This window comes from Penicillium solitum (assembly GCF_028829755.1).
Source record: "Penicillium solitum strain IBT 25940 chromosome Unknown utg000004l_segment0_segment0, whole genome shotgun sequence".
In the NCBI taxonomy this organism is placed as follows: Eukaryota; Fungi; Ascomycota; class Eurotiomycetes; order Eurotiales; family Aspergillaceae; genus Penicillium; species Penicillium solitum.
In genome coordinates, this window is record NW_027072124.1 from 1,928,194 (window position 1) to 1,949,560 (window position 21,367).

Sequence of the window (21,367 nt, forward strand, 5' to 3'; positions counted from 1 at the left end):
TGTGATGTCATATAAGGCCTATATTCTGCCACTAGGATAGATATACTCAGGTAGTATAGATAAAGGACATTAGAGCGAATAGAAAGTACAGGGTGCCAGATATCTAATTGATCTACACGGGGCTATGTCAACACGAGATATTCCGAAGTGAAATCACACTCTGAATAGTTCACACTCAGAAATCAAGGAGCCCAAAATCCGAGTTCGTGTCTGTCATTTGAATTCATAGTAAAAAACTAGTATATTTCTGTATCCTGTATCCTATAACCTCTATCTTCTATCTTGTATTCTCTGCTGTCCGTTCTCTCTATCTCGTCGTTCAGTATAGTTTCTCGCTTACTGTCATGCTTAACTTGAAGCTAATAGGAATAATGCTGAGCGCAAGTAAGAGTAACAGATGACCGAAAGAGAACACCCGGTGGTTCTTGTCAGGTCGGGCCTATAGTATTTACAAGTCAGCCTTCCGGGCCCAAATCAATCAATGGCTTCATTGGCCAACTTACATCATATGTCCAGTCATCCGAACGACCCCAATGGGTGGAGTACCACATGACAAATGAGTTCCATGGGTAGATGAACCAATTCTTCTGAGACTTGTAGTCGATAAAGTACTACCAGCAACTGGATATCAGATATATATATCTCCAGAATAAGAAGATGGTATGTATTTTCTTACACTGCTGCATGAGCTATTGAAGATCGTCGTAGCGATTTTCTCATGCAAATTCTCGTTATACTCTTTCTCACTGTCGGGCTTGACCTCAACAAATGAAGCGCGGTCTTGAAGAACCGGTGCAATCGCCTTCATAACAAGGTTGACGTAGCTGGTATCACTGTTAGCGGGGATGCTATGAAAAAAGAAAAGAAAAAAGGAGATCAGAACACAACTTGACATACTTCTCAATGCAGTAAATGGCAGATGTGTGACCTTTACCAGAGTTGGGACCGAGAACATAGAAGAAATTAGGAAATCCGGACATCGCCACGGATTTGTATGCCTCCTTGTAGCCGAAGTTACCCCAGTGTTCGTCACGGGTCCGGCCATTTCGCCCTACCAGCTCGACCTCGTATTGCGTCAGGGCGAATCCGGTGGCAAGAAGCTGTGTTGGGGAGAATAAGGATCAGCCGGGATAACAAGCAAAGGGCTGGGGGTATTTTGACTCACAATTGCATCTGCAGGATATTCCTGGCCAGACTTGGTGAAAATCGAATGAGAGGAAATTTTGACAATGGGATCATCTGTAAGATGAATATTGCTTTGTTGAAGGCAGCTAATATACCTGCTGTTGTCGAAGATCCGGCGCTATATTAGAAGAAGACTCAGTATGTATCTCAGAATCGAATTTAGTTCTGAAATCTTGCCTTGCATCCAATCTCATATTTTGGGGTCAAAAGGGGCCAATATTGCTCTTTAATCCCATAATAGTAAGCAAATGGTTGACATCAACTATTCATCTTCATTTATTGAGCTCACCGGGTGCAGTGCTTTGAATGTAAGCTTTGCTTCTCTCTGCTGATAGATTCCTGGCTTTGTTTCCCTTATAATTAATATTGAATCTGACAGCAGTGCTCTCCAAAAACAGAAACACAATCAGCCTCAATAAACGTAGAACACCGGGCACATAGCGGAAAATGAATTTCCACCTGTCGTCGATTTGCATATTTTCATTTTGCAAATAGAATTGGGGTGTCTGGACTAATGAGAAATGATATCTTCCACATGTGAAAAGCGTGTCTTACCCGAATAAATTGGGTGATGCTTCCAGCTTCTTTAGCAATAGCGGGAATAAGCTGAGCAGCCGAACCTGATCAACTGTTGGTGACATGCCCTTAGGGGAGAGAGAGAGAAAGTGTAACTCACATCCATTTCCAACGACAATCACATCTTTCTGATGAAGAGACAAGTCCGCTTTCCATGCAGCAGTATGAACAATATCCCCTTCAAAGGTTTCGACACCCGGAATGCCAAATCGATTTGGGTTTACTAAGGCTCCAACAGCAGAGATCAAGATCTTACACTCTTGATAGAAGGTTTGACCCGTGGACAAGTCCTTCAACTTGACCAACCAGCTGTTTGTAAAGTCTTGCCAATATGCCCCTTCCCATTCTGTGCTCCGAACGATGTGTCGAGAAACGTCAAACTTATCCGCAACCTTGTTGAAGTATTCCAATATCTCCGCTTGTGGGGGGTAAACTTTCGAGAAATCGGGATTTGGGGCAAATGATAGACTGTAAAAGACCGCTGGGATATCCACGGCACATCCTGGATCTACAATGACATGTTAGTCACTGAAACATTTGAAGAAAAGAGAAAAGAGATCAGCCAAGAACTAACATTTATTTGCCCACCAAGTCCCTCCTGGGGCAGGTGAACGGTCATAGATCACATAGTCGTCACAATTGTGCTCTCTTCGAAGTTGACAGGCTGTAGCTAGACCAGAAAAGCCAGCTCCAATGATGAGAACCTTGGAGGAAGTCTTGTTCTCAGAGAGCACCATATTGAAAATTCAAGATAGATTATTCTTCAAAATGAATGAGAAGCGGAGCGTGTTTCGCAGATTTTTCTACCGATTTCTCAAGGCTGAACTTATAGCTGCCCGAAGATAGCATTCTTTGTGAGAATGTCGTGTATAGTTCGGGATTTGATGCTAAAAGGGTCATAGATACTACGTGACTAGCATGGTGTACATGTCTTGGAGTTACACAACTTGGTGGATCCACCAGTCACCAATCAACCCACTACACCCTTCGGAATATCTAGGACGATAAGAGTAGATCTATCGGAGATGAATTAATTAAAATGCGCTTACGGATTGTTGATCTTCTCGTGTTTGATCGCAGTCAATTCAAACCCACTTTACATACTCCACGACCCAACGCAGACAACCCTATCTGGTATTGCTATAACACCCATTTCGTCTATACGCATGCCCCTACTATACACCATTATCTAGCTTCCTGCAACTGGCATGTGAGAGAAGGATACGGTGAATGGTTGTGCCAATAGGGAGATATATTGAGTTGTGATAACTTCTTGTATAGTTCGGCATCGATTAGTCTTATTTGCTTGCATCAAATTCCACTCTATTGCACAATTCCGTTCGCCCGATATACTCTTGTGTATTTCTTTTCAAGTTTGTACAGCAGAAACTATTAGCTTCTTTGTCTTTTCAACTTTCATCCAGTCATTCCACTACCACAAAGACTCGGCCAGGAACCAACATGGCTATCGTCTTTGTTCCTATCTTGGTGGATACCATTCACCATATTGGTTGGATCAAGACCATAAAGATCTTTATACCTTTCTTCCTGCTAGCCATTGGTAGTACACTACTTGCCTGGGTGTCAATGGTAGCATTTATCCGGCGCAAGTTGGTCTTGTGGTCTCATGGAGACCCCAAAGATGAGAAAACGTTACTGGGAAGACCTCAACTCTATCCAGCACGTCTAACACATGCTCGCTTCTTCCCGGAGAAGTACCATTACTGGATCAATTACTTCCTCGTTGGGGTTCCCATTGGACTTCGTGGTCGTGTTGGGAGTGTGGTTTCCATTGAAAGTGATCAACACATCCCAGTCACAAATCCCGTCTACACTTTTGTGAAAAGAATCTTTCGGATTCCACTTTGGTTTAGAATTGATACTAGTTGGTATCTTCATCGTGGAGATGGGCATCTGACCTTGGCCGCAAAACTAGAGCATTTTTTGAAAGAACGGGTATGTTAGTTCCACCTGGAAAATACCTATGCTTGATATTAAAACTTCCAGGGCGAGGATCCAAACCAATATCCTTATGCATATCTCATCAGCATCCCCCAGTTTCTCTGGTGGACCAAAAGTCCGATCTCGTATTGGTATCTCTACTCGCCTCTCAAAGAGCTTAGTGGAATCATCATGGAAATCAACAACTCATACGGCGAAAAAAAGAATGCGTTCTGTCGATTAACCAAGGAAGACTCTTCCTCTTATGAGAAAGCGGCAACTTGCGAGGTTTTCAGCACGGCTTTAGGGAAGGGACCTCATGGCGATCAACTCATTCGATTCACCTCATCGGCTCCCACTGCCAAGTATTATAAGGGCAGCTGGGAGAAAGACATATTTGCTTCTCCTTTCGAGAAAGTTGAAGGCGGATTTGCCCTTCGATTCATGGACCCGTTGCATCCAGCACCTGAAAAAGGTGGCCCACTGCACTCTAACATGACTCTCATCAGCATCGACGGTAAGCCCAAGATTTCCAGCCGTCTTTTTTCCGTTGCTCCGCCAATTGACCCTCTTTCGGTATCACCCTGGGAGCTGGCGAGCTTCCTTCTCAGTTGGTCATTTGTTGTGCCAGTATCGATTGGTCGGATTGTGGTAGAGGCACTTCGTATTCGATTCAGAGGCAACCTGCCCTATTTGAACAAACCAGACGTGAAGAAGGGAAACATCCCTCGTAATGCGTCGGAAACAGAGATGTATTCTCACCAATTTCCTTTGCTTTTGTTCAAAATTTTCTAACTGTCCTCATAGGGATTTGGAACCTTTCTTTCGGCTGTACCTCTCCCACCTTGTTGAGACATGCCGTTTTCCTTTGGAGGTGATCTACACACCTGCCAAATCACTACATCTCCATCCCATGTCAATGCATTCCCCAGTCAAAACTTACACTTCTGCACCTCCCCCTACCCTCCAAATACAACCTCTCACACCTCAGTTCTATACAAATATCTTGAAATACCCGGATGCCACAACCGGGGTTTTCTCCGAAATGGAGCACATCCCCCAAGCCTGTGATCCAGAATCCCAGCGCCTTTGGGCATCAGATCCAGCGATGTTGCAGAAATTGATTGAATCAACAATAGGCCCGCCTAATGCCAAGGTAATTCAAGTCCCCTCGGCTTCAGTCCCCGCTGAGCTTCCGGTCTATCCCGCAAGAAATCCATCATGGCAAACGAAGACGGGACTGAGGACGTTTATGGATGCTTTTACCGATTCCAACTGCCCCTTAGACATGCGCAGGAGATATCGGGTCGCACGGATCTACTGCTACCTGACAGAGAAGTTTGCGTGGGGGTCTTACAAATTGGCTGCCGTTTACGAGTTGCTGCTGCGCACGGTAGTCTTGGGGCTATATTGGAGGGGTCTGTGGTGGATGTTGTGCGACCTTCCAGTATCACGTTACGAGAACGTCTTGATAGTGCTAGGAGTTTATTTTGTGGGGGTTCGAGCGTTGACGGCCCTGAGTGGCTATTTTTATAGATAAGCGGGGGCTAATTGGGCTGTTTGGGTGTGCTGTTCGTGTATTTGGTTGGCTGTGGTAACCCAGGGCGCATATGAGATTTTTCTCCTAATTCGAATTTGGCATCTTCTGCGTCGTGAGGAACTCATATAGAAATTATTTTTACTGCTTTTAGTTGGCACGATCTGGTTATTGCGTACCTGTTTGGTGGCTTAACTGCGGGCCTATGAACCCCCTCCACTCCCGTAATTTTATATTATTGTATGCAGCTTATGGTCTGGATTGGAGATGATCCAATCAGCTGTAACCAATTGATCTAAGTAGCGCTGAAGATATGATCACCATATCATCAATCCCCGAGAATCAACCGCCCAAGCCGCCCAATCTTACCTATACCGATATTAATTCGTAACTTCTACACTCAAAAAAGGTTAGCCGTTCCGTGAATAGGTGGTTAAGCCTACCCTGCATTGTAGTTCTTGGTTAATTATGTAGTCCTGTAGGATTATTCTATGAACGTGTATAGGACTTGATACAAAGGTGAATATGTACGGCAGATAGCTTTATTTAGACATTAAGCAAGGATTAATTTGAACCTGGGACCTTGTTAGATTGGCTAGCGTACATCACACATGCAGAATATTTGGGCTACATGAACCAGCAGGAGAATTAGTGTTAAACACTTACGCGGTGAGGGGGATGTTGGGCTGCATGGGGCATGAATCTATGGAATACCATGTGATAGATAGGAAATAATATTTTTCTTGCCCTTCTCTTCGGCTCCATTTTATAGGAGCTTTTCTTTTAGAGATATAAGCATTTATAACTCTTAGAGCCTCGATAAACATTCTGTATTGAAGAAGCCAGAAAATAGAAATAGAGCAGAAGTATACACAGGGTAGATTCAACCTTGAGCCTCGCGTGGTTCCCTCTTCCGCTCGTTCTCAACAACATGTTCTCTTCATTCAATGTCGTTCGTCCTTGGCGCTATTTTGGAAAAAGACGCCAAGAAACTCTTCCTTAAGCATCGCTAACTTCGCTGGCGCCGTCGGCTGGAACCCAATCTCCTCCCACTTCCGCTTGCGCTCCAGCTTTTTCTTAACAGAGAACTCTGGACGCTCTCCAAAACAATCGCCGCCTTTCTCCTTTTCACAGTAATTGACATGTTTCTCAATGAATTGAGAAAGCCTTTGCTTCGGCTGAAGCTGAGGCGTAGATATATTCAACGATCGACATTCGTTGCCTTCCACTAGGAATACGGATTGCGCATGCTTGGGAGACCAGTTGGGTTGTTTCCCAAGGTTTACCAGCACATGGTAATGAATCCCTTCGGTTTCATGGTTCTCGCGACAACCATAGTATGTCGCCGTCCTAAGATCCCTTCGTTCTAGCATATAGCTAAACCCTTTTTCGAACTCATCTTTCGATTCGATAGAGCATTGAGAATAGGTCAAAAAGACACCTCGATGGCGCAACCGATCTTCGGTTAGTGCTGAAGACACAGAAGTACTTCTTCCCGTTTGGGAAGAAGACCTAGATACCCTGGAAGACTTCTTTGACTGTCCGCTCACAGAGCTTGCTCGAAATTTATCGAACATTTTGGTATTAACTGAAGACGACAATGTGTTTGTTCCCGCTCGGGATTGTTCGCTCACAGGGCCTGCTCGAAATTTACCGAACATTTTTGTTATCCAAAAAATAGTTTAACTCTGTTCAAACTGTCGGGAATCTTAGTCCCCTTATATAACTACATCACACATAACGTGATATGGCACTTCGTGCCAAGAATTACCTAAATAGGTCATTTCTTTTTTCAGACAGCAGCGGGTGGGGTTACTTGCCAAGAATCGCCTGTTTAAGCAGGCGGTCAGTCTCTGACTGCCCCCATCGAGTGGCAATACCGTGCCATTACCCGGCACTAAACCCTTCGGGTTCACTTACACGAACGATTCTGGCCAATGACCGGGCTTCCCTCCTGCTGTCTGCGGGTCCTCCCGGAATTTCCCCTAATCGGGGAATTATGTACGTTGAGACTCTCATATTCAATCTCGACCACTAACTGCTCGAACACCACCTTTTCCAACTTCGTAGACAATAGTATCTCCTTCAATGCAACTTCGTATGTCTGCGTTCCAGTTTCTCGGATCATCCTCGCATTCAGATTGAAGGAACATCCCACTTCGATTTTTTCGTCGGCGCATATCTCGCATGCACAGTGATAAACGGTTGACAACCGAATAGTCCTTTTCCGTAGCGAAATTCGTTCTGAACATCATGAAAAACAGCACTTAGCGATTTGGATTCTGCTGGGTGAGAGATCCTTTGATGATTAATTTAGCTCCTCCTTTGGAACCCATTTGCGGAGCCAGGATGAAACAATCTCGGGAGAAACTGCAATCATCGTCGCTTGTGTCATAATGCTCCATACCCAGTTGTCAGAAAATAGTAGTAATAGTAGGATATAAGTACATATACCAGGCTAAGCAATTTTAGAGCCGGGGAATTTAGAAATCAAATAGGCATTTTACCTGAGCCCGAAAGCTTGCCTAGGCGCTAGCCTTTCTTAGAAGCCGTCCGACGACTTGTATTGAACTTTTCGGGGTTCGGAATTACGGAACATTTGAAGGATTCATGTTCATAAAGTACGTTCCTGTGCTCATTGGAGTCTGTACTATACATGAGAACAGACAAAATCGGTTAGCTATAGGATAAGTTTCACTGTTAATGCACTAGTTGCGAAAGTAAATCCCAGAAAAAGAGGGTTCCCTCTTTTGGAGTTGTTCAAAGAAAAAAATGTAGAAAATATTGGAGGAAAAATACCTAAAAGCCAAGAGGAGATGCCTAGGTATAGCACAGCTTTCTAGACCTGATCCACCATCTTTACATTGTACTTTGGTTTATGCAGCTTGACAAGTGCACAAGAGATATATAGAGACACGGAGCCTACAAGACAGCCCCTTGGACGAAGCATTGCCAACATGAACTGACCTCCAGCGATCCTACGAACATGACCACTAGGAGTCACCCTAATGAAACATATGCTGTCTCGTCTTGGAGGAGTGCAAATCCATCGAAAGTAAACCCCCTGGTGGGTAACTCGACCGGTCCCAGCTGGAACATGAGCATACTTTTTTTGGGTGCTGCTCATTTTCGGCATCACTCCGTACCGAAAGTCTTGATATTTTCAAAAGTCCAAGCAGAAGTGGGAATTGTGGCTCATATCGCAAAGTGGATGCTACCTAGGTAGAATGCCAAGGATGGAACTAGACAGCAATTGGTCCGGAGGTATGGGGACATATGGGGGCATGGGGTAGCCTAGTGGTACCTGGGAAGATCCGTGGACCTATCTGCATCAAGCCCACACCACGTCTACAGATGCAGGTGTGCAATTTCTTTGAAAATCTCCCATCGGAACGCGCGTTATACATAATTCCCTTATTCCGAGATGTCTTACCACATCTGCTGCCCTGGGATTTCCCAATAAGGGACAAAGACCGTGATCGACATTTGCGCCGGTCAGGGTCGTCATAGTCGGTTTCGATCGGGCGATCGGGCTGACAGGAGATAGCAAGAGGACTATAAGACATGTCGCTTTTCAGCTTGAATTTTCTCTCCAGCATCAGCACTCAGCATTAGAATCATCATCCAGCGTCTTTCTTTGCCATCATGAGCCACCTGCGTCCACTCAATTCGCCCAGCAGCAGCGTTGCTTTCGTTGCTGGTGCCAATGGAATCACTGGTCATGCCATTGTTGAATATCTTACTCGGCGACCCGAAACCGAATGGTGAGAGATCCCGAATTCCTTGACATGCGACCCCTCAGATGGATTTGTTTTTTTCCTAACTAGAATTTTGGAGAAAAAAGGTCGAAGATCATCATCACCTCACGCAGGCCACTAAATGCTCGCTTCACCGATCCCAGGGTTGAGTTCATTGCGCTGGACTTCTTGAAATCTCCAGCGAGCATTGTGGAACAGATCAAAGAACTCTGTGGAGATGTCACACATGCATTCTTCACGTCGTATATCCACAACAACGACTTCTCTAAACTTCATGAGAAGAACGGCCCCCTGTTCCGAAACTATTTGGAAGCTGTGGATCAAGCTTGTCCGAAATTGCAGCGTGTTGTTCTACAGACAGGTGGAAAGGTACGCTGTGATTCTTCGATTTACTAGAATCATTCTCTGCTTCAGGTCTCAAAGATTGCACTCTCTAATTTTTATATAGCATTACGGATTTCAATTCCGAGAGATGACATCCCCACTCGTGGAAGAGATGCCTAGATATGATGGACCTGAATCCATCTTCTACTATGAGCAGGAGGATGACATGTTCACTATCCAAAAGCGTCGCCAAACCTGGAGCTACAACATCATTCGTCCCATGGGAATTATCGGATATGCCTCTCAGTGTAGGACACCCCAAATATTTTCGTTGCTGCGAGACTGACGGAATGAATAACAGACATTGGCATCAACGAGGCTCTGCCCATTGCTCAGTACTTCCTCATTTGTCGTGAGCTCGGCGTGCCTCCCAAATGGCCAGGAAGCTTGAGCGGCTACCTTCGGGTCGAGAGCCAGTCTTACGCCCCTGGTATTGCCGACTTGACCGTGTGGGCTGCTACCCAGGACTGCTGCAAGGATGAGGCGTTCAATCACTTCAACGGCGATATGATTGTCTGGAAGTTCCTTTGGCACCTTCTATCTGACTACTTCAACGCCCCGCTAGGCTCGAGTGAGCCCACGGAAGCCACTGAGCCCATGGACATGCTTGAGTGGGCCAAGGACAAGCGTCCTGTTTGGGAGAGTATTGTGGCTAAGAATGGCGGTGACCCCGACGCTTTCCAGCTAGACTCATTCGCCCTGATGAACTGGTATATCACACCTAGTGTGATGAAGTCGCCACTCATTAGCACCGTGCGCAAGGCGAGAAGCCTCGGCTGGACCCGCCACGATGACACCTATGACACGTGGCTGAAGACCTTCAAGTCCTACCAGAATGCTGGTGTCTTGCCTTCTCCCTAGGTTGGGAGTGGCATACTCGATAGCTCTCGGTATAGCTTGAAGAGGGTTTCTTCATTTGAGACAAAACATGTAGTCAGATCTCCCGCAAGGTTGAAGTACTAATCTGAATGGCACATATACCAGCCTAGCGGCAGGGCGAGAATGGTCGAGGGCAATGTACATAGTTTTCACCATGGTATTTGACATAAACACATCCAAACACATCTATTCCATTCCCTCCTCTAGACAAGCCTCCCCAACCTCCCCAACTTCCCCAGCCTCCCCCGTCCGCTCCATTTGCTTCCGCCACAGCAACGCCAGGTAGTCCGACGAGGTGGCCTCATCAATAGACTTATCCTCACGAACCTTAATAAAGCGTGGAAAGCGCAGACTCAACCCGCGCTCATCGCTCACCAGTCCAATAGCAGCCGGGTACGTAGGACTGAGCGTGATATCCGCGAAAGCCATTTCCCACACTTCGCACGGCTCAAACCACACATCTGGTTCGCCATGATACTCGACGTAGCTGGGACGCGAGATGACGTTGGGGCTGCCATGCGCGTACTTTTCTTTGTTGCTTTGGTAGAATTTGTCCGTGAACCCGGACATGCATTTTGTTACGGCTTCTAGGGTTCCCGTTTCCGGGTTGCGTACTGCTAGTAAGATCGGAGACCACCATTTCGCTTTGCGGCCTTGGCCGTGCCACCCGGCTATCGGGATCAAGTCGAGGGTTTCGGAGGAGGTGCTGTAGTCCTTTTTTACTTTGAGCCAGGATTCGAGGCGTTTGTCTGGTTCGTAGGTTGAGAGGAGGGGTTTGCGTCGGGTGGCTTTCTCTTTGGGTTTTACTTGTTGGTTTGGTTGCTCGGTGGTTGTGGTGGCCGTTTCGTTGAGGAGGTTGTTGTTGACTTGAGTGTTCGCACTGGGCTTGTTATCGAGGAGTTTAACCATGATTCCCTCGCACTTGACATCGATAGCAGATTTGAAAAACTCGAGGACAGTCTCGGAATCCGCTGATGTCGCATCCATGCTCTTCACCCAGCCGAAATGTTTTGGAATCTCTACAAAGAGACTTCGAAGTAGTTCGCGACGTTCTCGAAAGGGGCGATCTAGCAAAGGCTCGCCGTTGAGATACATGAGGTCGAATGCGAAAAGACAGACATTGACTTTGATGTCTCCGATTTCAACGTTCTTCTTTGCACGATTGGTCAAGACTTGGAATGGCTTAAGATCGCCAGTCTCACGGTCCACGGCAACTACTTCTCCCTCCAGTATAAAGCTGGACACACCTTCTCCCCGTATTTGCGGGACCAGGGAGACGAGATCTGGGTACTTCTCCGTCATGAGTTCCAGATGGCGCGAGAAGATAGAGACTTTCCCTTGCTCGCCACAGTGTACCTGCGCACGTTGCCCGTCATACTTATACTCGCAGCTGAAGTCTCGGCCTTGAAGCTTTGTCAACATCTCCGACAGATCGCGTGTGATACTGCCTAGCATAGGCCTTAGTGGAATGTGCATCGTTAGGCCGCATCTGACCAAAAGCTCTTCCGTGGGCCCGATCTCTAATAAGCAGGGCACCAAATCATTGTAATTAGGATGTCTAGCATATGACGCTTTCACGATTTCTTCCGCATTGTTGTAGATTTCCGCAAGCTCGTCTTTCTTCAAGCGTGCAAGTTGATGCGGGTGAACCTCAAAATCCGCCCCGACTGGCTTGGAATACAAGACAGCTCGAGCGAGAGCAATCAGCATCGTCGTCTTGACTGCACCAATTCGCAGGTTTTGGACTAATGTCCGGACAATGTATCGACTCTCCTCGGCGCCGCGCGTATCCTGTAGAAGCTTCTCGACGATCCTCTGCTTGGTCTCTTGACTACCAGGTCCTTTGCTAGTGGCAATTTTCTGAAGCGACTGGTATACTCCCTTGATTCTTAACGGCTTCGGTTTCACCAGCGTGAATGATTGTCGTTTTTTGGCTTCGAATGCAACATCTCCTGCGTCGCCATGCTTATCATACAGTGTCTTAAGCCCTTGGCTATTGAGGCCGTATATCCGTTTTAGTGCCTTGGAGATGGAAGAGCCCCCCAGACCTAGCTCTAGTTCTTCGTAAGGAGGTGATATGGAATTGGTTGCTAGCCACACAGCAGGCAGGACACTCGATGGATCCCCTTCAATGAGAACCCGAAGAAAGTTGACCAGCGTATCGACAATCTTTATTCGACTGGTCGTCGCATTCGCCAGGACAAAGGCTCTCGTCAATAAAGCGTAAGAAGCATCACCGCCTTCTGTTGCCCAATGCGACCGCAGTTCTGCTGCGTATTGGCTCGCATCGAAGGTCTGGGGGCTTTGATCGAGAGAAATAGCAAGGGATATTGTATCCTCCGTGCCACCTGATGACTGTAGTGAGAGAGTGCTCTTCTTTGGTATCACCGGCGCTACCGGGGGTGAAACAGGCGAGTCTAATGTAGATGGAGCTGTATTGATCTGCGTATCTTCTTTTGTATCTTCGGTAGGTGTGCTTGTATTTTCTTGCTCATTCCACTCGGTCTGTAGCTTGCGCGCAAGAGCTTCATCAGAGAGAGTTTGCTCTGTGACATCGGGGACTTTTAAATTGATTTGTTCTGTGGTCTGTCCTTTAAAGAACGACTGAATACTCCGAGTTGGCTGCGACGAATCTCCATTTCTTTTCCGCTTCTTTGCAGGACTGGACATTATTCAAAGTGTTGATAGTGTAAGAGCTCATGGTTGCCACTGCGGAAGACGTCAGTCCAAAAGGCGGAGATCAACATTCGCGACACCTCGCGCTTCCGCAGTCAAGTTTCCCCCTTCAACGATGGCCCCCCTCACGGAATTATCTTCGCATGAGCGGACTCGGGTCGAAGATTATTTAAATGACAAAATTCAGGTTTCTGCCGATCTGGAGAGTTTAGATTCGCTGCTCTCCAGTCTACGCGCGCAACAAGAGCTTCAGCGGAAGCAGGTACCGCTCCCCCACAATCCCGACCTTCTCTCTAAACATTACTGACACAAACTCACGACCAAATAGTTAGCGGAAGCCGGCGAAGCACTTTCAAATGCGACGAAAGCATCTAACGACCATGCCGAAGCTACTCGAAAGCAAGCCGAGGCGTTCACTGCGGAGCAAGCGGACATCGACCGACGATTAATGGCCATCACACAATCCGAGACCAGTGATGAAGCGGTACGGAGTCTGGAAAAGAGCATGGAGAAGCTCCAGCGGCTTGAATTATCCAAGGGATATGTGGAGTTGCTCAAGGAAGCTGAAGAATTGAGGTAATGCCACTTTCACCAATCATGAGGGGCTGGATACTGAGACTGCAATACAGCAAGCAAGCTTTGGCAGACATTGCCTCCGAACCCCGCGCCGCTTTGAAGCCCTATGCCCGACTACGAACCATCGTCGGACTACTGAAGGACGCCCAGCCTGCTGCCGAAGGGGCGGCCCCCCATCTTGTCGACTATACAGACAAACTAGCCTCTGCACTGAGACAACAGATGAAGACATACTTTAGTGGCCGGCTGCAGAAGACGCTTGAAGAGTTGAAATGGCCGACAAGACAATTGAATGTCACCGACCAACTCCTGGCCCGGTGGAGACAAGATGTTGAACTGTTGATCGACCTGCAATTACCGTATGATCAGCCACTTCATGCCTGGATGCATATTCTAACAAGTTTTTTCTTAGTGAACTTCAAATCCGTGACGCACTAGCTTCCGGGCTGAGCTTTGAGCCACCAGTTCTGTTCCCGTTAGAGGTTATGGTGCATCATCTCGATCTCCGATTCAAATACCACTTCAGTGGGGACAAGCCAACCAACCGACTGGATAAGGTAATGTCGCTCTATATCTACGCAGAAATAGAATGCTAACTTGGGTTCTAGCCGGAATATTTCCTCTCGCACATAATGGACCTTGTCAATCAATACGGCGGGTTTTTCGTCTCTTATCTGCAACCCATCTTCGATGAACGGGCCGAAGCAGTCGGTCCAAGTCTGGAATGGAACTTTTACAATGCATCACACAGTTACATTACCGCATTGCTTCCTATGCTGAGACAGAAGATCAGCTTGTTCCTCCCCCAAATCTCAAACTACCCTCAATTGCTCAGCCACTTCATTCATGAACTGATGAACTTTGATAACGAGATCCGAGAAACTTGGAACTATATGCCAGATCCATATGCGGACGACAATTGGAAGGGCGTGACCTGGGAAGTGTTGACCAAACAGGGCTGGTATGATCGATGGCTTGAAGTTGAGAAGGACTTTGCGTTGGCGCGATACAAGGATATCATCGACACCGCGGACAGTGGAGAAATCGACTACGATGGCATGGAACTCACTGCAACGAAACCAACAAAAGCTGCAATCCGCGTGAATGACCTTCTCGAAACCATAACCGAGCGCTATCAGCCCCTGTCATCTTTTAGTCAGAAGCTGCGGTTCCTCATTGACATTCAAATCACGATTTTTGACCAGTTCCATGAGCGCCTCTATTCTGCACTAGAGGCCTATCTCGCCATGACGTCCACGCTTGGACGTACTGTACAGGGAGCCGACGGGCAGGCCAGCGTCGAGGGTGTCGCTGGGCTGGAGCGGCTTTGCAGAGTTTTTGGAAGTGCCGAATACCTCGAAAAGAAGATGGAGGATTGGAGCAACGATGTGTTCTTCGTTGAGCTCTGGTCCGAACTTCAAGATCGGGTTCGACAAAACCGAGATAGCGGTCGCAACGTAGCTGGTACTATGTCTGTCGCAGAGGTAGCGTCGCGTACCTCACCTGCAGTGGCCAACAACAACGGCCCCCAGGCCGCGACCTCATCCGACGGCGCTCTCTTCGATGAGACGGCATCCGCCTACCGTCGTCTCCGACTTCGCTCGGAAACTATCATCACATCCACCTTGACCTCTAATATACTCGCCGCTCTGAAGCCCTACTCTCGCGTATCCACATGGGCAACGCTGTCGACCCCCTCTGCCACAGCGACGGCATCTCCCCTCTCACCCACTTCCGATCTCGCCCATGCAATGCGTGTCTTGTCCACGCAGCTCTCCTTCCTCTCTCGCGCACTGGGAACTGCGCCTCTACGACGAGTCTCGCGCCAGCTCCTGTTGTCAGTTCAGAGCTACATCTGGGACAGCGTCCTGACCAAACACACCTTTTCTGAGACCGGAGCAGCCCAGCTTGCCAGCGATGTCGACCATCTGTGTCACGTTGTGGATTCTGCACTTGGTGCGTCTAGCCAGGCGGGCATCTCATTGCAGACCATCAAAAGGCTCAGCGAGGGACTGCGTATACTTTGCTTGAGTACGGCCGAGCAAGGGGACGTCTCTGCAAAGGAGGACATGCCTTTAAGGCTATGGGATGTGGAGAAGAGGCTGTTTAGAGACAACGAGAGTGCACGGGGTGTGCTTGCTGAATTAGAGATCGACTCTCTATCGGAAGCTGAGGCTCGCTCCGTGTTGGAACGTAGGGTCGAGATTGGCAGTTGATGGCTTTGATATCACTCTATACCCAAGCTATTCTCCTTGCACAGAATTTATTACTACTGTTCAGGTAGGTATAGTTTGAAACTATGCCGACTACTCTACAACCTCTACATTTGAGCTCCAAGATATTGGCTCATCCTGTTCTTAGGGTGTCAAATTGATACACAGCCTTATATACTGCACCAGATATCTTATATGTCGTATCCCGTCTCTCATGTCCATAAGCTGTACTCTATATGTGCAAGTAAACCAAAAGAAAACAAATCACGCACCTGCTCAAACGCGATGGACAACAGGCCCGTGTCCACGCTCACCAAGCCGCTTCTGCGGAACGGCCGAGTTACTCGCCTTCAAAGACTCAATAATACCAGGACCCACCTCCTCGATGGCGCGGACAAGCGAATCGACGGTCTCCTTGGTCGTCTGGACATTCACCACACACCGGAAGAACTTCCCATTCCCAGCCGCATCCTCGTCCCCACTAGGAGGCGCAAAGTCCACCATGAAGCCCTTGGGCACGATCGCATGCGTCACCTGCTCAGTGACCTTGCTGTTATTCTTCGCACGCTGTGTCTCATTCGAGACAATGCCACGCGGGTACACGAGCTCCTTGCCTGGGGCGTAGTAAAAGCACACCTGCAGACAAGGCGGGGGGTTCTCGCTAATAAGAACGAAATCGGGATGTTGCGCGATGGTATTAGCCAAGTGCGCGGCGATGTCGCATGCCGAGTCGATCTGCTGCTGGTAGCCCTCGCTGCCGTAGTATGTCCAACCCAAAAACAGCTTGAGGGAATCCGCACGTCGACCGCATTGGAGAGTGAGGTCTGCCAGGTCCCACACTTCGGGGGAGTCGACTTCCAATTCATTGCCGTTGGCAGCGGGCTCGTCTTCTTCGTTGTGGAATAGATATCCCGCGGGGAGGGTATTCGCCTTGTGGAACTGGCGCATATCGGAGGCCAGCAGGTACGAGCATGTGACCGGAACGCCGAGCATTTTGTGCGGGTTGATGGCGATGCTGTTTGCTTTCTCTGCGCCGGCTAGCTTATGCTTCTGACGCTGGGAGAAGACGAACGAGCCGCCCCAGGACCCGTCGATGTGGAACCACATATTGTATTTTTGGCAAATGGCTGCGATTTCGTTGAAGGGGTCGAAAGAGCCCATGACGGTTGTGCCTGCAGTGGCATTGACATAGAACGGCGTTCGGCCTTCGGTCTGCGCCTTTTGGGCCAGTTTCTCCAGCTCGGCTGGGATCATGCGGCCGACTTTGTCGATGGGAACGGGCCAGACGGCACTGCTGCCGAACCCGAGCATTTGCGCCGCCTTTTCCACGCTGTAGTGGCCGTGCGCGCTTGTGAAGAGCACAAACTTGTATGCGCCATTTCCGTCTGTTTTTGTGCTGGGGTAGAGGTTGTTGCGCGCAATGACAACGGAGGTGGTGTTCGATGCGGATCCGCCTTGTACGGAGATACCTCCTGCTCGTGGACCGTTCAGGCCGAAGAGGTTCGCCAACCGTTGGCCGGTATATTTCTCAATGACTGTCAGCGCGGGGGACACTTGGTAGACGTGTACGTTGGTGTTCAAGGTAGCGAGGATGAGCTCTGCTGCCACGCCGGGCGCATTGGTTGACGCATACAGCTTGTCCAAAAAGCCCTGGTGCCAGGTGTTGACCGAGTATTTCAAGACCTTTTGCAAGACCTCGATGAGGCCTTCCTGCTTGGTGCCTTTCTCTGGGATCTCGAGCTGAAGGATATCCCGCAGTTCTTCAGGCTTCTTATAGTCTACCAACGAGGTCCCAGCCAGTCCAGTATGTCCATTCGTGCCGTTGGTGCCGTTGGTGCCATTTTTCTGTGTCGAGGACCCGCGGGGATCCTCATCTGCGGATCGGATAAAGGGGATGAGAAGGTCTTCCACTGCTTTCAGAAGCTGAGTAGAGTTAGCGTATTAGTATCAGAGATATTAAATAAAGAATCTGGCGGGGTGCAGATCGTTGCGACATGGAGTTGACTCACGCTTTGCACTTCATCGGCGCGGTTGGGCTGCGCAATGCCTGACATTTGTACAGATTCTCACGTTCTAGTATGTAAAAATGCAATATAGGAGCGAGTCTATACAGAAGAAATAGAAAAGCAAACAGGGCGAAAGGCGCAATTGAAAGAGAAAAAAAAGTTTACCCGGCGATCTCGGAGATGGCGACAATCCCGCAGAGCCTGACATCATCCGTTCTCCTCGGGCCTGGAGCATTGGTCTATATGGAGTACTCAGCTATACTCATATTTGTATAATTACAATTACTTCTTATGTACTCCGTAGATTCCTTGCATATATCATATGCAGACAAGGATGTTATGATTGAGGCTGATCTGCAGGAACCCGGCGCCCTGTGGTTATCAGGCTTCGCGGGCTATATAATCCGCGTGTCATTCAGAACAGCCTCGGGAATTTAGGGATTCTAGTTTCTACAACCCAGTTCCCAAGGTTGTTTAACTATGGAATTATGTCAAGGCTTTACAAGTCCGAGCAGCAACTATTTGGTTAATTTGGTAAATAGGACATAGGGACGGGAGAAACCCTAATTGCCCAAAGAACTGGGGACTTGAAAAAGAGGCCCCTCGACTACCATGGTTGCTTCAAATGACTATACAAAGTAGATAATACATATGTATACATATGTAGATAACCAAATAAAGACATGAGTATATATGCTCGAAAATCAAGAACCCTCGCTTCTCAACATCCCGAATCAATTCGAATTATTAAGCTGGACTTCACAAAGTGCCGAAGGGCGAATTTGACGTAATATTTACAACTATTGAGATATGAAGATGAATATAAAAAGATCATAAATGGTTAAAAATCAGCTTTGCTCCTATATTGTATCCCTAAAATCTCCAGTCTGAACACTGCCGTTCACATAAACGGAAGAAAATGCGCGGTCTTCTTCTCTCAATCCTCCAGCTTGTCTGCGTCTGCGTTGCCGACATTCCTTCCTGGGACTCATGGCCTCATCAACGCATTCAAGTAAATGAGGACGTTAGCATTCACCTACGATATTACGGCACTGGGCCTCCTATCCTCCTAATCCATGGAAACCCTCAACATAGTGTGAGCTACGACATTGTCATGTCCTGAAGAAATCCATGCTAACTCCTGGGTTTCTCTTCTAGCTCTCCTACACTAACATCGCCCCAATCCTGGCCGAAAACTACACCGTGATTTGTGCGGACAACCGTGGTGCCGGAGACTCTTCAATCCCAGCAGACGGCAACTATACCGCCTCTGCACACGCCGATGACTTCAAAGCAATACTAGACTTCCTAGACATCAACTCAACCTACATATTTTCACACGACAAGGGCTCTGGAATTGCAGCTGCGTTTGCAGCTAAATATCCTTCTTCCGTGAAGCGAATCGGCTTCTCCGAGTATGCCCTTCCCGGATTCGGATACGAGGAGTTCTGGACTCCAAGCTCAGGCGGTGGCATCGGCTGGGACTTGTACAAGAATTGGCAGCTCGGCTTCTTTAGTGTCCCGGACGCAGCACAATACTTCATCCAAGGCCGCGAGAAGGAGATGCTGGCTTGGTACTTCTGGCACGCTTCATATTCCGGCAACGAAGCCATCAGCGAGGATCATTTGAATCGCTACGCAACGTCTATCTCGAAACCGGGATTCTTGCGAAGTATGCTGAGCATATTCTCCGTATCTACGGTTACCCAAGACGCTTCATTCTTCAAGGCATCACTTGGTGCTAACCCGTTGCCAATGCCGGTGTTGGCTCTTGGAGGTGAGGCGAGTTTTGCGCCGGAGGATGTGTTGCAGCAAATCTTTGGGTCGGTGGCCAGCGACCTTCAAGTTGATGTAGTGCCAAAGGCTGGCCATTGGGTGTTGGATGAAAATCCTGGATGGGTTGCTGATCGGTTGTTCACGTTCTTTGGGGAGGATTCCCATGGTATCCCAAGTGTGGATTTGTCCTTTTTGGCGGACCAGGTGACTCTTGTTTGAAGAGTGTTGGATATCTGTGAACTTCATGTACATTATTTTTCGAATATTCAAAAGTTTCTTTTTTAAGTGTATATGAAGGTTCCTGGAGTCCGACATTTGTAGTTTGCACGGCGATATCGATTAGTGAGAGCTGATACAGGGGAGAAACAGGATTAAACCGGCTACAGTACGTCTTCGAACATGTATAATGAAGTGCTAGATCACCTACCACACTGTATGGACGGTTTACACCTTCCGGTCTTATCGAGCGGCGGCTGCTATATAGTAGTGATAAAAAGTGTCTGAGAAACGGAGGAACTAGAACAGATGCATTCGATAGATTGACCAATTTCACATTGCAAATTTATGGTCAGCAAGTGAGTTTCCAACGACTTATTCTCCGATCAATGCAGATCCGAGTTGTCCATGGCATCAATCCTCGCCCGGGACTTCTTGAAGTTCTCAGCCATCTGCTCAGGAGACCTATTCAGCTGTGGAACATTCGAACCATTCTGCACAGCCTCACGCTGATCAATGGTCTCGACCCATTTCTGAAGCGCGGGGAACTCGGATAGATCGATCTCCAGTGAAGCAGGACCAGCCCTGACCCAAGTGAAGTTCGCAATATCGGCAATAGTATACTTCTCGCCCGCGAGGTAAGCGCTCTCCTTCAATCGGGACTCAAGGACCGAGTACAGGCGCTTCGTCTCGTCGATATACCGCTTAATGGCGTAGTCGGAGCGCACCTGAGCATGGACACGGAAGTGATTTGCTTGGCCTATTGATTGAGCTTTAGTGTTAGTAGGGGACCCTAGGAGTTTGAAGTAACGTATCAGCGCGCACCTTGAATTGGTCCAATACCGCCCGTTTGGAACATTACCCAAGATGTCTGCTCGATGTACTCGGGTGTTCCGGGAGCGTAACTGATCTTGCGTTCGGTGTCGTACTTGTCGGCTAAGTACATCAAAATCGATCCGGTCTCAAAGACACGTTGTGTGCCATCGAGGATAGCAGGGATGCGGCCGTTGGGGTTAATCTTCAGATACCATCTATTCAATCACTTTGATTAGTATGTTGTTACGATTTGAATTATTGCGAGGAGAAACCGCACTCTTCCTTCTGAATATTGGTGCTGATGTTCATCCCCTCAGTCTTGTAGGGGAGCCCAAGTTCCTCGAGGACGATAGATGCCTTAATGCCGTTTGGCGTGGGCCATGTGTATAGGGTGATGTCAGAACCTGACATTGTGCTGTAAGGTAGGCGTAAGGTGGAAGAAATTTGGGAGAGTCGAGTCTTAAATGGGCTGATGCTTAAGGCAGAACGAGAGAACATTGGGAGATTCAGGCGAATAATTTATAGTTAAATAAACGAGTTGCTTTTGAGGAGTTGCCCTTAACCTATCCATTTATCAGCACCCCGCGGCTCGGGGCTGTCAAAATGTCATTGATCCCGAGCATCCGGGGAAAGGAAGTTCAATATATACATGTATTAATTTGGCTATATTTTGTATTCGATGTGCGATACGATAGTATACGATGTATATCTTCAGCATCAGCTAGTTCTGTTACAGTTTTAGCAGCTCTTCGGGTGATTTTCTTCTGGATAAGAGCTCTTATGAGTTGAAGGGATCCATGGATAGATGTATATCCCTCGAAGAAACTT

At 47.8% G+C, this 21,367-nt stretch overlaps 9 protein-coding genes across 9 annotated transcripts; 4 read left to right on the forward strand and 5 right to left on the reverse strand.

Moving 5' to 3' along the window:
• Positions 1 to 319: 319 nt before the first annotated feature.
• N7455_006740 (flavin-containing monooxygenase) lies at positions 320 to 2,498 on the reverse strand (the record flags this gene model as incomplete). The annotated part of the gene is made up of 9 exons (XM_065605418.1): positions 320 to 439; positions 504 to 611; positions 677 to 848; positions 898 to 1,100; positions 1,166 to 1,239; positions 1,475 to 1,691; positions 1,741 to 1,805; positions 1,862 to 2,269; positions 2,336 to 2,498. The coding sequence occupies 9 exons, from the start codon at positions 2,496 to 2,498 to the stop codon at positions 320 to 322; spliced, it is 1,530 nt and encodes a 509-aa protein (XP_065461272.1).
• A 724-nt stretch (positions 2,499 to 3,222) lies between these two features.
• N7455_006741 (uncharacterized protein) lies at positions 3,223 to 5,242 on the forward strand (the record flags this gene model as incomplete). The annotated part of the gene is made up of 3 exons (XM_040953714.2): positions 3,223 to 3,717; positions 3,769 to 4,454; positions 4,510 to 5,242. The coding sequence occupies 3 exons, from the start codon at positions 3,223 to 3,225 to the stop codon at positions 5,240 to 5,242; spliced, it is 1,914 nt and encodes a 637-aa protein (XP_040816072.2).
• Positions 5,243 to 6,183: 941 nt separating this feature from the next.
• Positions 6,184 to 6,816, reverse strand: N7455_006742 (uncharacterized protein; the record flags this gene model as incomplete). The annotated part of the gene is made up of 1 exon (XM_040953662.2): positions 6,184 to 6,816. One exon carries the CDS (start codon positions 6,814 to 6,816, stop codon positions 6,184 to 6,186), a length of 633 nt encoding a protein of 210 aa, XP_040815941.2.
• Positions 6,817 to 8,884: 2,068 nt separating this feature from the next.
• N7455_006743 (SDR family oxidoreductase) lies at positions 8,885 to 10,242 on the forward strand (the record flags this gene model as incomplete). Its single annotated transcript, XM_040953544.2, has 4 exons — positions 8,885 to 9,003; positions 9,141 to 9,366; positions 9,446 to 9,629; positions 9,683 to 10,242. 4 exons carry the CDS (start codon positions 8,885 to 8,887, stop codon positions 10,240 to 10,242), a joined length of 1,089 nt encoding a protein of 362 aa, XP_040815881.1.
• A 204-nt stretch (positions 10,243 to 10,446) lies between these two features.
• N7455_006744 (putative DNA ligase I) lies at positions 10,447 to 12,930 on the reverse strand (the record flags this gene model as incomplete). The annotated part of the gene is made up of 1 exon (XM_040953542.2): positions 10,447 to 12,930. One exon carries the CDS (start codon positions 12,928 to 12,930, stop codon positions 10,447 to 10,449), a length of 2,484 nt encoding a protein of 827 aa, XP_040816035.2.
• A 121-nt stretch (positions 12,931 to 13,051) lies between these two features.
• On the forward strand, positions 13,052 to 15,728 carry N7455_006745 (RINT-1 family protein; the record flags this gene model as incomplete). The annotated part of the gene is made up of 5 exons (XM_040953702.2): positions 13,052 to 13,198; positions 13,265 to 13,512; positions 13,566 to 13,871; positions 13,925 to 14,069; positions 14,121 to 15,728. The coding sequence occupies 5 exons, from the start codon at positions 13,052 to 13,054 to the stop codon at positions 15,726 to 15,728; spliced, it is 2,454 nt and encodes an 817-aa protein (XP_040816073.2).
• Positions 15,729 to 16,001: 273 nt separating this feature from the next.
• On the reverse strand, positions 16,002 to 17,779 carry N7455_006746 (pyridoxal phosphate-dependent decarboxylase family protein; the record flags this gene model as incomplete). Its single annotated transcript, XM_040953688.2, has 2 exons — positions 16,002 to 17,648; positions 17,735 to 17,779. The coding sequence occupies 2 exons, from the start codon at positions 17,777 to 17,779 to the stop codon at positions 16,002 to 16,004; spliced, it is 1,692 nt and encodes a 563-aa protein (XP_040815916.2).
• Positions 17,780 to 18,570: 791 nt separating this feature from the next.
• On the forward strand, positions 18,571 to 19,726 carry N7455_006747 (alpha/beta fold hydrolase; the record flags this gene model as incomplete). Its single annotated transcript, XM_040953593.2, has 2 exons — positions 18,571 to 18,827; positions 18,890 to 19,726. Exons 1-2 carry the CDS (start codon positions 18,651 to 18,653, stop codon positions 19,724 to 19,726), a joined length of 1,014 nt encoding a protein of 337 aa, XP_040815928.2. The 5' UTR covers positions 18,571 to 18,650.
• A 383-nt stretch (positions 19,727 to 20,109) lies between these two features.
• On the reverse strand, positions 20,110 to 21,041 carry N7455_006748 (glutathione S-transferase family protein; the record flags this gene model as incomplete). The annotated part of the gene is made up of 3 exons (XM_065605419.1): positions 20,817 to 21,041; positions 20,549 to 20,754; positions 20,110 to 20,483 (listed from the first exon to the last, which is right to left on the reverse strand). The coding sequence occupies exons 1-3, from the start codon at positions 21,035 to 21,037 to the stop codon at positions 20,110 to 20,112; spliced, it is 801 nt and encodes a 266-aa protein (XP_065461273.1). The 5' UTR covers positions 21,038 to 21,041.
• Between the last annotated feature and the right edge of the window lie 326 nt (positions 21,042 to 21,367).